The sequence below is a fragment of the Hermetia illucens genome, chromosome 1, assembly GCF_905115235.1.
Source record: "Hermetia illucens chromosome 1, iHerIll2.2.curated.20191125, whole genome shotgun sequence".
Classification (NCBI taxonomy): domain Eukaryota; kingdom Metazoa; phylum Arthropoda; class Insecta; order Diptera; family Stratiomyidae; genus Hermetia; species Hermetia illucens.
Window position 1 is genome coordinate 16,501,384 of NC_051849.1, and position 17,312 is coordinate 16,518,695.

The following is a 17,312-nucleotide window of genomic DNA, read 5'->3' on the forward strand; positions in this document are numbered from 1 at the left end:
TTACCCAGTGTCCGCAGCCTGACTCGAGCCAGAGCTGGGCAATCGCAGAGAAAGTGCATGAGGGTTTCCCTTCCTTCTTCGCAGCTTCAGCAATACGAGTTACACACTTATATAAAAGGGAAATGAAGTGAACGAACTAAAACGCCGAATTCAGCTTGCAAACAGACGTTCTACTCGGTCCTGCCGGGTTTAAAATCCAGTTGCATACACAAGAAAGCAAAGCTCCGAATATAATGGAACGTAATACAAACTTCCAAAAAACTGCTCAATACCTACTCGAGAGGAGGGTCCTGAGCAAAATAATAGGAGCTAAACGAGAGGAAGATCAATGGCGAATCACATATATAACCATGAGTTGTGCCAAATATTTTATGACCCTGAACTCTCCAAAACAATCAAATTTCGGAAGCGACAATGGGTAGGTCACATTCAGCATATGGAAGACATTCGGGTACTTAGTTAGTTTAGTTTACTGGCGGGAGCCGCAGCTCCGAGCACTCAGGCCATTGTTAGGCCCGTTGTACTATCCCCGTAAATTGCCCGCTTACGGTGTCCGCAGGCTTTAGCGAATCTGAGAACATTCTCCAGAGGCAGAGAGTGTGCAGATTCTTCATTGAAGAAAACCTTGCCAAGGTGTCTTCGTCTGGGATCTGAGGATGCCGGGCAGCTGCATAAAAAATGCAGGGCCGTCTTCTCCTCTTCCTCACATTGGCTGCACATAGCCGAAACAACTACCCCGATCTTTTCCATATCATTCGGGTACTTAAAAGGGATTCGAAGGGAGAACAGAAAGAAGAAGTCTTGTGGGAAAATTGCGAAAGCGCTGGGCAAATTCTGTTAATAAAGGCAGCGCATTATTGCATGAATTTCGAAATTGTAGGACGCAATCGATGGGTTGAGATGGCTGGAGGAAAGATCGAGATGGGCTGTAAAGCCTGGATGATGAATCAATTAGGAGCCAAAAAAACGGATCAGAGGAGCCAATTATATTCGTCCGGATTCACAAGACAGATTGAGGATTGAAGAGCAATAGGCGCAGCATAGGTCAACTGCCTCCTTGCTTCCATAAAAAGTTCAAACTCATTTGCCTCTTCGTCCTGACGAAGAAGAAAGAAAAGTTTTCAAAATTTCGTACATAGGTAGGTTGAGACACTCCTCAGAAGCCCTTGCAGCGATACCTTTTAGTGTATACCAGTTAACACTCATAAATACAGAGACTTTTGGGAGATAATCATTTACGAGATGATATGTTTCAAGGTGGACCAAAAAGATTGACAGATTTTTGTAATATGCTATGTGAAGGAAATATGAGGAAAGCTCTAATTTACACGATGGGATGGGAATGAGCCTGGGTATGTAACCCAAAATTTAGAAGATGAAGTCCAGTGTACGTGGAGCTAGCCAGGAACAAAGGTGAGAGATAGATGTCATCTCTACTCGGTAAACTAAAACGAAGTGTGAAGGCCAGAACAGGATATCCCGACCAGGTTCACTGTGGTGAAGCCTAACAAACATTTGATCCCACGTTGGGCGCCATTTTTAATGAACCAAGGTGTTGGAGATGGACCGAATATCTATGTTCATTGGATATTGGGGTAAATTATCTGAGCCATTACGTCTGCCTGTAGCATTTTAAGGGAATTGCCTGGAAAATCCTCAGACTAACCCTTAGATATTACTTCTAATGAAAAATCCATTTAGCTTGATCAACCCTCAAATAATTGCTACAATTGCTAACATGGGCTAGATATCGTTAGCTAAAATTGTCTTCATATCTTAAAATCGATATCATGATTGAAATAAGGGTAAAAATGCTGATGTTCTCGGACTTGTACACCATACTGTACTCCCTCAGAAATATCTAGACCATCTTTTCCTTCCATCTAGACCAAAGTGTGTAATTTATGTTTACGTGGCAGATACTGACACCAGCCAGAGTGGTTTAATCAAAATCCGATTTTTTGTCTTGTGACCAAAGTCAAACATGCAATTTATCAAAATGGGGTGGAAATGTGCATGCACGACAAATGCGATTCCGCTGTGAATTCTTTAGACTGTCGTCATTGCATTTGTGCATTTTCCGCTGTTACTGGTGCATCATAAAACTGCAATGGGGCCGGCCTCCTCCTCATCTCGTTGCAAGACAAATTGCGACACGTGTCAGTTCCGTATGATGTTGAATGCGACCACGACCATGGCGGCAACAGTACCATTAATTCAAGTGCGTATCCAATTTAAAGGTAAAGGTATCCAGATCAGGACCGCTGCCTCGCACTGTGTTCATTTTATCTGTTTTATGGACATTTTGTACCACTTACAGTTGGATTTTTAAAGGGGCTTTCGAATCTATAAAGTGGTTTCGTCAAGCTGTAAGCGCTTTAGATTTTATACACATTTCGGCTTGGGTCGACCCGGGCTGCCTCCAACGTGTGTACCCCCAAGTAATTGCATGTGTGATGGGAGAGATGAAATGGTTGCGTTTTTATGCACCACTTTGATTTTTTTGTGTTGTTTAGACTATAAACATCAAAACGCCATAATTTTCTATGCTTTCCTTCCATTTGGGAAGCGATTTATCGAGACCGAGAAGATGGATCCAAACGGTGCCGGCGAAAAGACGCACAATAAAAAAGGCGGAAAGGTAAGGTGGTGCTAGGTAAACATTATGTCAAGACCTTAATAAAATCTGTACTAGCACTTCGGAATGGAGGAGTGCAAGCAAACACATTGAGAGTTACAACCTGCTATCTAGGAAGAGATACCGATTCCAGAGGCATTACGGGGTTCTATGTACGCATCTGACGAAAGTTGTCTTTGATGTGTTCCTTGCGGTGGTGATAGATTCGCTTTAAAGTGTCAGGAGCCAGAATGGTTGCTTCAAAATTCAACGCCACCACATATTTATTATTATTACCCCACAACGAGAGGAGATTCGAGTGGTTTTCATGAAGAGTACTCTCTAAGATTGTATTTGCATATGACTAAAGATACATTCAATTAACTAAAAGCCGATTTTGCCAAGCAATTTAATTAGGCAATTACGTTCTGAATTTCTTTAGATACAAATTTTGATGCTACTGTTCGCCTCATGAACTATGTTGAGATATGATGTTAGATAAGATTAGTAGATGAAACTTTGTTCTGGATTGTAGATTTTGGTTAACGAAAAACGGATTGATATTGTTGGCACCTGCCGAATATTTATGATCCGTGGCAGAACAACATTAAACCCAAAGACAAATGGCCTTGTTCTATGTTAGTTCGTAGCATAAATCATTTGAATCTATGAGCAAATACTCCTTGCCAAGGTAGGAGGATGGTTTGGTCTACTATCAAGGACAATGTAGTACTATACTTTTCGATGAATAATTTAAATTCTCACTATATCTTGACACCCCCCGTTCCGAGTTGACTCACTCATCTACTCATGAGCTCTTCCAGAGAGGCCGTTTGCAAAAGTTACCAGGAGCTTGAGGTATGCATTCAAGAACGCTATGAATAGAATCTGGGAATGTCACTGGTAATCTATCTGTATCTTTTGGTGGTGCTCAGAGGTGACGGCGAGGAAGATGGGGCGGGAACCCTATCGGCCAAACCAAAACCAAGTGGCCGAGGAGAACCTCCATAGTGGTGGCATCGGGAAACGCTGTAATCACTTTGGTTTGCCGGCCGTGATTCAGTAGGCGAATGCTCCAAAGGCCTAATCAGGGCGATCAGACCCGAGTCTGCACGGGGACTCATCTGAAGTGGCAAATTGGTCACGAAACCTTACCAGGGGTATACTGGTATCATGGGAACCGGGAAAGCCCCTGGACTCACATACTTCGGGTGAACTCCTGTTGTATGTGAGGACAACTCGGTTATTTGCGGTTGGCCCCCCTAGTGGGAGTTTCATGGTGGTTGTGGTTATGCTCAAGCGAGAAGAGACCTTCCTGCTTCGACGTGGTGTTGCGTATCAACACGGGTGCCGTACTCCATAGTTCGGTAGAGATTTAGGTAATTGTTGCATCCACCAGTATGAATGCTAAGCCATGCACTTGGTGTAGACTGGTACCGTTGTTGCTTGTCTCAGCGGGGCTCTGATTGTGGTCACAAAATCAATCCGTGTCTGAAGAGGACCGTAGGATTAAGTCTCACGATAGGTGCCTACGTAAAACACCATGGGCTTCACTGTATCTTGTGGTAACAATAGTCGATATATCTTTTCTCACAGCTTTGAGAGAACCCTTACCTAAACTTCCCAAAAGTCCAAATTACCTAAACTTTTCCAATGTGAGAAAACCCCACCATTTATGTCGGGATTTAGCTTTTTTCGAAGAAATAGTTCTGTTCAATTTTATGATGGCTAGTTACGGGATTTAGATTGACGTTCCACAACATTCTGCAGTGGGTTTAGGTACTCCCTTGATACTGACAGTACTATAGTGCAAAATGTTCGGTTGGCTGGGTATTCGATGTGGAATGAGATGGGAGTAAAATTTGATGAGATCCATTGGAAGTACCTCGGACCCTCCGGCAATTTGGCAGGCAAAATTTAAGGGTGTGTTTAATTTTGATTGTGAGACTTAGTGAAAATGTGATCCTATTTTATTTTTCCGATAAATCAGTGGCACTAGGCTACAGAAGGTCGCGGTTCAAATCTCACTGGTGAATACCAGTCAACTCAGCTGTGAATGAGTACCAGCATCAAATCGGAGTAATAATCTCGGGGGAGTGCAATGCTGACCACATTGTCTGCTAAAGGGGACTGTAATCCGCTACACCATGCTCTTGCATGAAGCGATCTAGCATACTTCAAGGTCCTGAAACAATTAGATTGGAGGGTCAACGACTATTATTACTTTATTCAGCAGCAGATATTGGTGGAGCAGTAGGTCCGTCAATTTCTGCTGCGACGTTGACTCCGTAACACCTATAAGGCGGAACTGGATGGCGCAATTACCACAGCTAATAGTGTCCGGATAGCTGAGTGGTTAGAGCGCAAGGCTATCGTATGGAAGGTCGCGGTTCAAATCTCGCTGGTGGCAGTGGAGTTTGTATCGTGATTTGACATCGGATACCAGTCGACTCAGCTGTGAATGAGTACCTGAGTCAAATCAGGGTAATAATTTCGGGCGAGCGCAATGCTGACCACATTGCCTCCTAGTGTACCGTTACGGTCTTGAATGAAGTGCTCTAACACACTTCAAGTCCCTGATCAAACATGGATTGTTGCGCCAACGATTATTATTAATAGATGCCCTGGAGATGAAACATCAATAAATGATCTTCACAACCAGCTGAAGAGCGTTATTATTGATACTGCCACAAAAAAACTTGGCCCCAGCCGCAAGAAAAGTCGGAACGGCTGGTTCGACGATCAATGTAACCTGGCAACGGAACGGAAGAATGCCGTATACCGAGTAATGTTGCATTCTCAAAGAACGCGGGCACGTGCAGAGACCTACCAAGAACTTTGACGGAGGGTTTTCTCGAATACACACGGTGTATCCAAGTCGTATGGTCTCCCAGGTTTCACCAGTGTATTCCAGGCGGAAGTACTGGCGATATTGGAAGTCTATCGATGGCTGGAACGTGATTCGAGCCCCAAGCGTAATATAGCCATTCTGACCGACAGCCAAGCGGCCATCAAGACCTTGTACTCAACGACGACATCTTCCCGGCTGGTAGGGCAGTGCAGAGACGCGCTCAACCATCTGGGCGGCACTCTCAAGGTCACTCTCCTCTGGGTTCTCGGGCATAGGAACATAGAGGGGAATGAGCGGGCTGACGGATTGGCCAGGCAAGGCTCTGCGCTTGGTAGTCCCTCGGCGAATACAGTCGGTGTTCCGCTGGCGGCTGTCGGGGGCCGAGTCTACTCGCACTACCTAGCAGCCGCGGGCATGAGATGGCGAGGGCTTACAAGCTGTGCCAAGTCAAGGAGAATTTGGCCCGCTTATAACATAGCCCGATCACGAGAGCTCCTGTACCAGACGCGTGCGAATGCATTCAAGATTACGGCGGTCTGCACGGGGCACTGGCCCATGGGGGACCATGCCGCTAGGCTCGGCTTACCCTACAACTCGCATTGCCGAAGCTGCGGAGAAGGAAGGGAAACCCTCATGCACTTTCTCTGCGATTGCCCAGCTCTGGCTCGAATCAGGCTGCGGACACTGGGTAAACCATTCTTTGGGGACTTCAGCGAGATTTCTAGCTGCAGGGTCGGAGAGCTGCTTTCCTTCGTGAATCCTACGGGCTGGGCTCCTTGGAGTGGCCACTGATACCTACCTACCTACCTACTCCCTCGAGCGGAGAAGCGACTTCGCAGACAGAAGAAGGAAGCATGGCAGAACCAACAGGTCTGTGAACTAGAAAAAGTACAGGGAGCAACGGCACCAGGCGCGAAAGTTTTACCAACATGTCAACAGGATGAAACCTTATACACTTCGATGTTCATCCTGCCGAGACAAAGAGGGAAATCTGATTTGCGACAGAATGAGCATATTGGAACGATGGGTTGAGTATTTTCATGAACTGCTCAACAACCAAAATATCGGCGAGTTGGAGATCCCGCCAACTGAAGACGACGGACAAATGCTGCCACTACCAAGCACAGAAGAAACAATCCGTGCAATCCATCGGCTTAAAAACCATAAGCTGCCTGGAGTCGATGGAATTACAGGCGAATTGGTTAAATATGGAAGTGACCAACTACACCAAGTGGTTCATCAATTAATGCTCAAGGTGTGGGACAGCGAATCAATGCCTGACGACTGGCAACGAGGCATTATCTGTCTCATACATAAAAAGAGGGATATCACGCAGTGCATCAATTATAGAGGTATCACGTTGCTGAGTACCATCTATAAGATATTCGCCGCTATTTTGCTAGGCCGGATAGCCCCTTACGCCCAGAACATCATTGGCCCATACCAAAGAGGCTTCACTTCAGGCAAACCAGCAACAGATCAGATTTTCTCTCTGCAGCAAGCGATGGAAAAACTGTTGAAATATGGACATCAGTTGCACCATCTTTTCATCGACTTTAAAGCCACCTATGACGGCATAGCCAGGGCAAAACTGTACACGGCCATGAGAGAATTCGGTATCCCAACGAAATTGATAAGGCTGACTAGGCTGAGCCTGACCAATGGACGAGGCCAGATAAAAGCAGCAGGATTACTCTTGAGGCCATTCAACAACAGTCTAAGACAAGTGGATAAAATGCGAGAGGCACCATCCTCTTCAAGTTCACTTAACTATTGGCCTACGCTGACGATATTGACATTATGGGGAGAACAACCTGGGATGTACAGTCTACTTTCATGCAGATCGGGCTGCATATTAATGAAAGCAAGATGAAGTGCATGGTGGTAACGTCAGTGCTAAAACCAAAACCGAAAGAAACAACAATATCGAATCACACTGGTTGGGTTGGGGGCTGGGTGTAGATGTGGACTTCGGATATTTCATACCGCAAACAAAAGATTTAATTTCGGCCTAGCTTATTCTTCAACTATTGGTGGCTTTTCGTTAGCTACAATTCGCACCCATGTCGCGTTTGCCATTATATAGTTCCCATCTGTTGCCACTTACGGTCAAGCTGCTTCCAGTGCTGAGCTGAGACAGCCTCTTACTCATCTACTATTCAAACAGACTGTGTATCTGTATCTGTGTATCCGTGCTGATGACAAGTCTTTTTGTGTGTCTAAGAGGCAGATTGCTCAAGAAATCATCCTTAAACAGTGGAAGACGCCACCCCTTCAATCATCAGCGCAGATTTGAATTTCCAATCCGCCGGGGATCTATTTAAACAAAAATTCCCAACCCCTCAAAGATTGATTATTCGTTCGCTTTGAGTTAATCACGGTGTCTGGATGGCTCAAGTGGTTAGAGCGTTGAGGTGTCTTAGCGGAAGGTCTCGGTTCAAATCTCACTTGTGCTAGAGGAATTTGTTAGAATAACGTTAATTCCCGATTGGTCCGGTCCGACATCAACTGGATGCGGCCTTAGCCCTGTCTGGCTTTACACCTGAACCTGTACCATAAGAAATGCTATTCTCGTTAGACTATTAATTTGGCCCCAGGTATGGTCTGACATAAGATTTCTTTGAGAGTCCAAGTGTGTCTCTAAAGCTGGAATGTACACTCCGGTGAGTTAGACAAAATTAACAGACATAAAAATTCTTATTCGGCATTTCAGGAAAATTTAGCGTTTTTTTTTCTTTCAGCATTTTACTGCTAATGGTAACAGCGAACTTGAGGTTAGTGGAAGTGTTAACAGTGCTAGGTTTACTTTCGCCATTTTATCCCAAATCTGGAAACAGAAATTTCAACACTAACTTAGATGTGAAACAAGCCAATATTCTGTCTGCGCTGCTGTATGAGAGCTAGAATATAGAAAGTGTGTCCATGTTTTCGTCGTCTTATTGAGATACTCTCGCCTCAGCTAATCCCAAATGAATATCTACGTCGCCGTGCCAGCCAGGTTCTCACAGAGAAGTTCTTCAGAAGGCATAGGTGGTAGCGAATAGATCACACCTTGGGTAAGACCAACAGCACCATTTGCAGGTATAACGTACAATGGAACTCACTATCCTAGGGTAGTCGACGAATACACTACACTTGAAGCTGGAAACATTCAGTAAAACCTGCAAGGGTCGGAAGGTTCGTTAATATTTGTGAAGCCCTTAGTCTTCACCAACACCAGCCTGCATTACGTCATCGAGGTACATTGACCTGACATCACCTTGAACGAGAAACTGCGTTGGCGTAGAGACTGGATATCTGTGGACGTGTTAAGCAAACAGCCAAAAAGACGTAAGTAACGATGGCTAGGTCATTCGTTAAGAAAGGGCGACAATTCCCAGGATGCCCGAAGATTTGGTCGCTCTAGAATCACTTGGCACAGAACTGTGGAGGAGTGGTGAATTTCCTCACAGTTGAAGGGTTGAAACACATTTAGGGAATATGACAGCGATGGCGTTTAGTTGTGCTACCCCTAGTGAAACGGTGTGGGTAGATATCGTTGAGAGTTACCAATGAATGGAGTACAGCGGTCAACCACGCCTATGCGCGATCTTGCTTTCTCACACTCCTGGGTAGTGTGTTTTTTGGACCGCTTCACACCTTCCCCTTAATCATTAGAAAACTGCTTTTTTTCCATTGAAGTCCTTCATGTAGTCCAGGCACAACAGCATACGATACCGATCACAAGAAGACAGACTATAGAATGCATGAACCCTATTTTTGACTTTGAGCTCTTTTGACAAGCCCAAGCTTTGTAGCCGAGAAGGTTAGGTTGAGAAACAAAGGTGGTACAAAAAGTAACGAACGGTTTCGTCCAGAGCAGAGGTGAGTCAGCATCTGATGAGTTGCCTCTGCCCTAGACGAAATCATTAGTAACTTTTTTGAAATGTTGGGTGTTTAGCTAAGGAAGGGGGGACCACAAAAGTTAAGAAGGGTTTCTTCCCAATGGATCCAGTCCGACATCAACTGGATGCCGACTTAGGAATCCATCAATCCTCAAACAAAAAAAAAAGAAATAAAGTGAATAACATTTATTTATTTTACTCTTCTTGAATGACTGAATATTATACTCATTAAAATCCTTAAGAAAAAAAATGTAAAAACTTACCTGTTCTCGCCATATTATATGGGGGTATGTGTCTTCCCCTTCGTGCAGTCCTAATTAGTGCAGCACCCAATGCAATGCAAACCACTGTGATGACCGTCAGGCCCAAATAGAGTGGCCAGTCTGAATCTGCAAACAAAAAAACCAAAATTCCAAATGAATTCTCTCATCAAACTTTTCCCAATAAAGCAACTAAATTCCACTGAAAATGTCCTAAATTGAAAAATTTGGTGACCAGATGTTCTTCACAAACGCATTCCCTATCACGCTTTTGACATTGATGTGCTGAGACATGCTCATTGCTAGTTGTCCCAGCCACGCAGCATCCACTTCATTGACGAAGCGCCTTTGCCCTATTTTTTCTTGTACTCTCTCCAAGTCACCCAAAAACTGGAAACATATTGTGGCCGTTTGAAGACACACTAGACCATGATTTATTGACACTTTTGAGTCATAGAAGCGCAGGATGTGTGTAGACAACATATTTGAAATACGATCGTTGGGTGACGCTGTTTGTTTGCGTTTTATAGCGCCCAAGTGACGATTAAAAACATCTCTTGAGAAATGTATCTTATGTTTAACCTTTTTCAGATAATTTCCAGCATTTTCAGATTCGCTCCAAACAGGCTAGATTCCCTAGAAAGTCGTCTTTAATTTTAGTTGAATTACGAGTTGTACTTTCCAGGCGGCTCCTTTGTGAAGGTAGAAAACAAAAACACTCAAGCTGTGTTGGGGAAATCCATAAAATTGTTATTGATGTTATCTAATGGTAATGGATGTAAGCCGATATGGAGAGCATCCATCCACTTTGTGTCGTGTATGTCTTTATAAATAGGCGCACACATGTTTACTACTTGAAAGTTGTCTTAATCCTTTACCGAAACGTTTATGTGTGTTTGGGGAGGGTTTCAAGTTCAAGTGATTTCAAGTGCTTTCTGAGGATAAGTTGACAAGGGTTTAAGGGACAATATCCGACCACACGGAAAATGCGATAGGATGAGCCTAACATGATATAGGGATTTGCCAATGTATCTATTGTAGAGCCTGTTTTGATCTGTGTACTCTTAAACTGGAGGTGGGGGTTGGCTAGCAACGCCAAGAGCACTTGAAATACATTTGTTTGTACTTTATATAAATCTACTTGACAATGACTGACAATATTAAACATTTTCTCCCGTTTCTACATATTTGGATAATAACGGCGGAGTATTTTCTTATTAAAATTTTTGAGACCCTATAAATATTATTATATTAAGTTTGAATAAAGCTTAGAGTTCGAAGAAAAGTTGTCTGCGAATGTTACTGGAGGACGCCTGGTAAAATTGAAGTGTAACATGCTTAGTACTGTGGTCACGAAGTACCTAGTGCAAAGAAAGTCTAACTCTCTCTCTCTCTTTCTCTCTCTGAGAGAACCTTAGAGGCATTTTAAGCTTATCGGTAATGTACATATTCCGCGAAGATATAATACGATGGTCAGTCAAAAATAAAAGGGAAACCTTTATTTTAATGCATTTACGGACTCGGTCAGGGGTTGAAATTCTCTCTAATATCCGTGTCCTCGAACTTCCATCGCAGACGAAAACATCCGTGTAATTAGAGACCTTTTAGAGGCAGACCAGTGCCACACCATCGACCAAACTGCTTCTTCAGAAAAAAGTTGACCGACGGTTTCGTCCAGAGCAAAGACGCTGCCTCACTTCGGCCCTGGGAGCAACGTGACCGAAAGTAGCGACAGTTGGTAATCGCTCCATTTATATATAATCGCAAACATGATGTGAGTGCGAATTATATTGAAGTGAAATCCGTCGTAAGTTCAAACCTAAATCAGGTCGAAGTGAATTTTTGATATGATATGTTGCCTCTGCCGTGGATGAATCCGTCAGTTAACTTTTTTGGAAAACAGGACAGGACCTGACGACATCGCATCTGAGCTCTGAAAAACTAATAGCTGGGACCCAACACTGTCCCTCAGCGAATTCTTTAATCGGGTTATTCGGGAAGGTGGAACACCATCTGACTGGTGAAAGTACGACTGTTCCAATATGGAAAAGGAAAGGTAGTCCAGAAGAATGTGCAAATTTCCGTCCGATCCGGTTGCTGTCCCATACCACGAAGATTTTTTACAACCGTTTTCGCGAAATCATTGAATTTGTCCAGAACTGCGGAACTACTGACGCAATACACGCTGTGCGGTTACCCATGGAGAAACACCGTGAGAAGCATCGCCCCCTTTACATTGCATTTCTGTATCTAAACAAAGCGTTTGACCATTGCTTCCTACAGTGTACTGTTTCGGTCTTGAGTGAAGTGCTCTAACACGTTTCAAGGCCCTGATCGAATTGAGTAGTTGCGCCCACGATTATTATTATATATATTCTTACTAACACCAATGTAATTGACCCGATGTTATCAGAAGAATTAGACTTCTCAGTCGAATTTTTTTTTTTGAGAATTGAGGTATTCCTATGTTTGCATCCAGTTGATGTCATACTAAAGCAATTAGGAAGCAGCTTTCTTCCATATTTGGGTTCTACGGGAACCTTCTTTGGGGTTTCCAAAAGAGAAACTGATGATTTCGCCTGGGGAAGAGCCTCATCAGACTCTGCCTCACCTCTACCCTAAGAGCAGTGTGCCCGAAAGATGCAAAGACGACACGAGTGGCCACAATATCCAAGTGAAAACCGCCTTATTTTCTGACCCAAACTAGGCCGAAGCAAAATTATTTTATGGGGACTTTAGGGAATCCTAACTTCATATTTAATTTATGTCACCTTGCAGCCACTTTCGGTCACGCTGCTCCCAGGGTAGAGATTAGGCAGCGTCTAATGAGTTGCTTCTGCCCTAGATGAAACCTTCAGTCACGTATTGGTCGAAAACCTCTTCATTGAATACTTTATCCTTAACTGATGCATTTCGAGATTAAATTAACACAGAATCAGGGTTTCCACAATCACATAAAGAACTTCGTTTATGTGAGATCAGACATGAACCTTGTTTTCGCTGGTGAATTGATAGTCAAGGAAACATTGACATGCAGTTGCAACTTGTGGTCGTAGGCGGTAGTGTAGAAGTATAGCAGCGCGGTCTATACTTCTTATTAGGAGGGTTCGGTTTGACTTTATTGAAAACGGTGCAACTACGGCCAAATTCGTATGCTGATGCTCTTTTCTTATGCTTTTCAGGCAACTAGCGTCCTTTGATAACCGAATTTGGATCTTGCAACAACACACCTCGCTTAGGAGGAAATGGAGTTATTCAGAAAAGGGGTACCACCGATCGAGGTCCATCACCGTTTGGTAAAAGTGTAGTGAAAGGTAAGGTTCAACTTTTCTTTCAGGACATGACAGCGCTTTGTCAGATCAAAAATTTTCAATACGAGTGTCATCCGCAGAACTGATTGGAAGGGGGGCTTTTCGAAGCAGCTTTCATGTGCGATAATACTTAGGACCGTCCTTATATTCTCGAGTTGAAAAGGCATTGTACGGGTAGGTAGGACCAACTCGTTTGTTAGCTATGATCATGATCGTTCGGATTTTCTGAGGTTCTGAAGCAATATTGACATACTTCGTGATGATTGTGATAAACCCAACGTAATCTACTAATAACCTTCGTAATTAGGACGAACTGAATATAAGTGGAGTAGTGTTAACCAGACCATATGGAACGCTTTGTTTCTGATCATTCAAAGTCGAACACTGTATTTAAACTTAAAGTGTTAAGGATTACCTTTCAATCTTTCTCCCAGAATGCGATTTCTACATGTTGGATTGCTGGGGAAACAAAGATAGATAGCAATGCGTTGATCTTAGATCTACTCAGTTATCAACGCCAGATAAGAAACTGGAAGATCGGCACTTCCAGGCAGGTCCAAATAAGTTTTTTCCTTTCCATTCCTTGGTTGCCAAGATAGAGGACGCAACTTTTAAGGGTGAATATTGAAGAGGGTCTTGACTGTTGATCTATGGTACGCTAATGCAAAGATTGCTGTGCGCTGAAATAGGATTGCTACATGTTCCCCAGAAGGAATCGGCAATAGAATAGGAGATGACAATACAGCTTCGAACTTAAATGGAATATTGAATAGGGCCTTTGAACTTGTGGTGAAGTGCATACCGAAGGCATATGGCGGTTGGTGAATGTAAGAGGGGATATTTCCTGTAACCTGGAACCGGTAGGAGCTTTTAATAATGTCTGAATTTTGTAAACTTCAGCGGGTTTTTCTTCTAAAGACCCTTTGGTTTTCTAGACAATTTGAGGAAAGCACTAAAGCAGTTAATCGACAACAACAAACAAACTCGATTATTGAGGATTAAGAAGAGGGGAAAGGAGGAAAGGAATTTGGTAGTTCAAAGAATCCCCAGGTCTCTCCGGTTTCTCCACCGGTCGAGAAGAATCTTCTTCGCAAAAAAACATCTAATCTTCCACAAGCAAAAAAGGTGTTATCGGTATTTTCCATTACCCTAGTGTAGAATAGACAGTCAGGAGATTGTGCTTTACCGATTTTCTGCAGATAACACTGAAAACATCTACACTCGTTTAGAAGCTGGGTAAGGAAATAATTAGTCTCACCATGTCTTCGGTTTAGTCATGAATTTGAGTTTCTGATGAGCGACCGGTCTGCCTCCTGGCTCTTTTTCCTAAGAGAGTTGTCACTCCTTCAGCATTTGTAGCCGTTCTTTACGAGCAATCACTTCCATTGCAAAGGAGTGTGACGAGGATTACTCCCGCAATCATCACCACAGCCGGATTTAAAACTGTTCGGGGAGCAAACACTACACGCCAAGCTCCTGCTAGAGGTTGACACTAACCAACTTAAGACCGAAACTCCTGCTACGACTTTGTGCGCGGCTAGTTTGATTTGCTCGAAAATACTAATCTTCGAGTTGAGCATTAATCTCAGGGACTTGGTAGTTCTTTTAACTCTATAATAGTCCTACACGCAGGGTTGGAATTCACTGTTTAGTCTAGATCTTGGGCAGTCATCCGTTTACCAGTCCCATCATTATGCCAAATTTGCTTTGCGTCAGTTTAACCGTCCGTCCGGCAACAAGTGCTGAGGCATTCTGCATAACGGAACAGGCGCAGCATTTCTGGCATGTCATGTCGGCCTTAGGATGGATGTCTGTGCTACCTCAGACGTGATTTCCAACCACCTTTGAATTCAGCGTCTTTCAGATAATCTTTCAATATGTCCAAGAGGTAGCTCGGCACACGCAAAGAATTTTCTAGCCCTCCTCCTAGCATATCTGTCCATCTTGCAGAATTGGAAGCATTTCCAGCATCAAGCATTACGCGTAGCACTACCGTAGGCCGTACGCCTAAGCACGATGATGACTGATGACACCTCCTCCCCTTCGCCTTCTCGGAAACTTTGAATGAGCGGGGCAGTGGGTCCAGTCGATAGTGAAGCACGATTTTTGTATCAATGCAGGGCTACTGTCGGTTTGGATTGCCTTTTTATTTTTCATCGAGAGGATTGCCTTTTCCCAAGTTTTCCATGGTGAAAAGTGAGTAATCCCCGGCGGCTTCCACGCTATTCACTTCATTTCGAATGTGATGAGCAAGTAATAATGCCATACATTGCCATTCACATCACCGATTAGCCCTCCTCACCAAAAGCTTGTTTTTATTTATCGCACTGACGAGGAGTTTTCACTGTAGATCAGCTCTGTTATTTTAATGCTTGCCTCCCTCCGATCCCGGTGACACGCTGTGCAAACGGCGGAGCTTATAACACTTCTTCTTCGGTTCGGTAATTTCTGCCGTCTACCGATATGTGATAGTTGGGTGTCCTTCGGTATGGTAGCCTTGCACGCTATTGTTATCAGGTTCCTAATCAAGTTTAGGGGAGTGTCAGCTGCTGCTTCTCTACCTTCCGAAGTGTCCTCTAGCGCGGTTGTGTTTTCGACGAATCCAATGTTCATGTTGGCGACATTCCATGAATAGGGTCCTGGTCCAGAGGGATCTCGTGGTATATAGGCGTTGATCATTCTAACCTTCTAAGGACTTTATAAGGTCATTCGTTTGGTTTCGATTCCTAAGAAAACTAGTAGTTTGCAGGCAATACATAATAAGGACAGGTTGACATAACCCTTTTTTGGAAATGCTTGCTTAATAATAATAATAATCGTTGGCGCAATAATCCATGTTGGATAAGGGGCTTGAAGTGTGTTAGAGCACTTCATTCAAGACCGTAGGAGGCAATGTGGTCAGCATTGCGCTCGCCCGAGATTATTACCCTGATTTGACTCAGGTACTCATTCACAGCTGAGTCGACTAGTATCCGACGTCAAATCACGATACAAATTCCGCTGCCACCAGTGAGATTTGAACCGCGACCTTCCGTATGCTTGCTTGCTCGCTTTTTATGCCTTAATTAGGTCAAGAATTTTGTGATCTATTTAGTGAACCTCAATATTCGTTTCCTCAGTTCGAAAAAGCTTTCCTGGCTGTATTGGAAAATCTACCCCGACAACGATAACTTCGAAAGAGTCGAAATAAAACGCGCGATGTGGAGTAGATAAAACTTGTTCTAGTTCATAACGATAACTTTCTTCCTTCGTTTTCTTTTTGATAAACGGACTCCACACAAGTAAATAATAAACCTGCTGAGATAGTTTCTTCCTCTTAAGGATATTGGTGAAATCTACGATGAAAGGATAACAGTGTCCAAGTACAATTCATCTAGTTCAACTTGGATGGAATAAGCAATCGATTTCGAGTAACCCGGGAGCCAGAAAACTCCATAATTCATAAAAACTCGATAAATCAACATCAAACTTTTAGATGAACTCGACCATTCTCATGGCCAACAAGGATAAGCTGATATGTCGACGTTGAGTATATGAAACCTTATCCAGGAACTTACCGTCTCTTCCGAATCGGCAGCTTCCTCCACGACACTCGGCCGTCTGAAAGTCCTTGCCGAAACATAACGATTTGTCATATCCTTCGCTGAATGACACACTTCCGCCCATGACTGCGTCATCCACTGTGTGAGTAATGCACTTCCGTCGACGAATTTGTATGCAGTCCGCTGAACATGAACTCCACTCCGACCATGGCGACCATCGTCCTGCTGCAATGATATTTGGTTAAAAGTCATTAAAATGCTGTACAGTTGTTTGGCATGCATGATTTGTTCAGCAAAAAGTGACTAACTAGTGTGATTACAGTGGATTGGAATAGGATGTGGATGCCTGGAATTCGGTGGAATCCTTTAGAGTGATGGGTTTTTTATGCGTAGACGTCATTTTGTTTGTTTTTTGAAGGTTATAAGGTAGTTCTCCCAGTAGTGGGGGACGTTTTCTTGGTTTTAGTCCTTACATACGAATGTATTGGGGACTTTTTACTGGGGGATTTTTAGCGAAAAATCCTTGATTCTACCGTTGAAGATTGGACGAAATTCGTCCTTTCAAACCTATAGTTTCCCATCCACTCAGGATCACTTCTCCAGGTATCCACATCCTTTTTTCAGCCACTGCAAATCTGTAAACTCAATCAATATCTCCCAAAGAAAACTAGACAGAAAACAACAATGTATCTAGTCTCTACAAACAAAATGCAATTCAGTGATAGCTCAGGACAAAAAACTTTTCCAGGCCATGACCGGCTAAAAACATTTCTCTAAATAAAATCAGGACGAGGATACAATGGTGTGTTGATGTGTGTGTGGACGAGTAGCATGCATTTATCAAAAT

The 17,312-nt window shown here is 43.4% G+C and overlaps 1 protein-coding gene across 2 annotated transcripts in view; it reads right to left on the reverse strand.

Annotated features, from left to right (window-relative positions):
• The window catches only part of LOC119661125 (netrin receptor unc-5), a 219,442-nt gene that overhangs the window by 15,391 nt on the left and 186,739 nt on the right, over positions 1-17,312 (reverse strand). For both annotated transcript variants that reach the window (XM_038070323.1, XM_038070322.1), the window contains 2 exons: positions 16,481-16,690; positions 9,616-9,741 (listed from right to left, as the gene is read on the reverse strand). In XM_038070323.1, the coding sequence (XP_037926251.1) occupies positions 9,616-9,741; positions 16,481-16,690 (336 nt within the window). The remainder of the gene's footprint in view (positions 1-9,615; positions 9,742-16,480; positions 16,691-17,312) is intronic.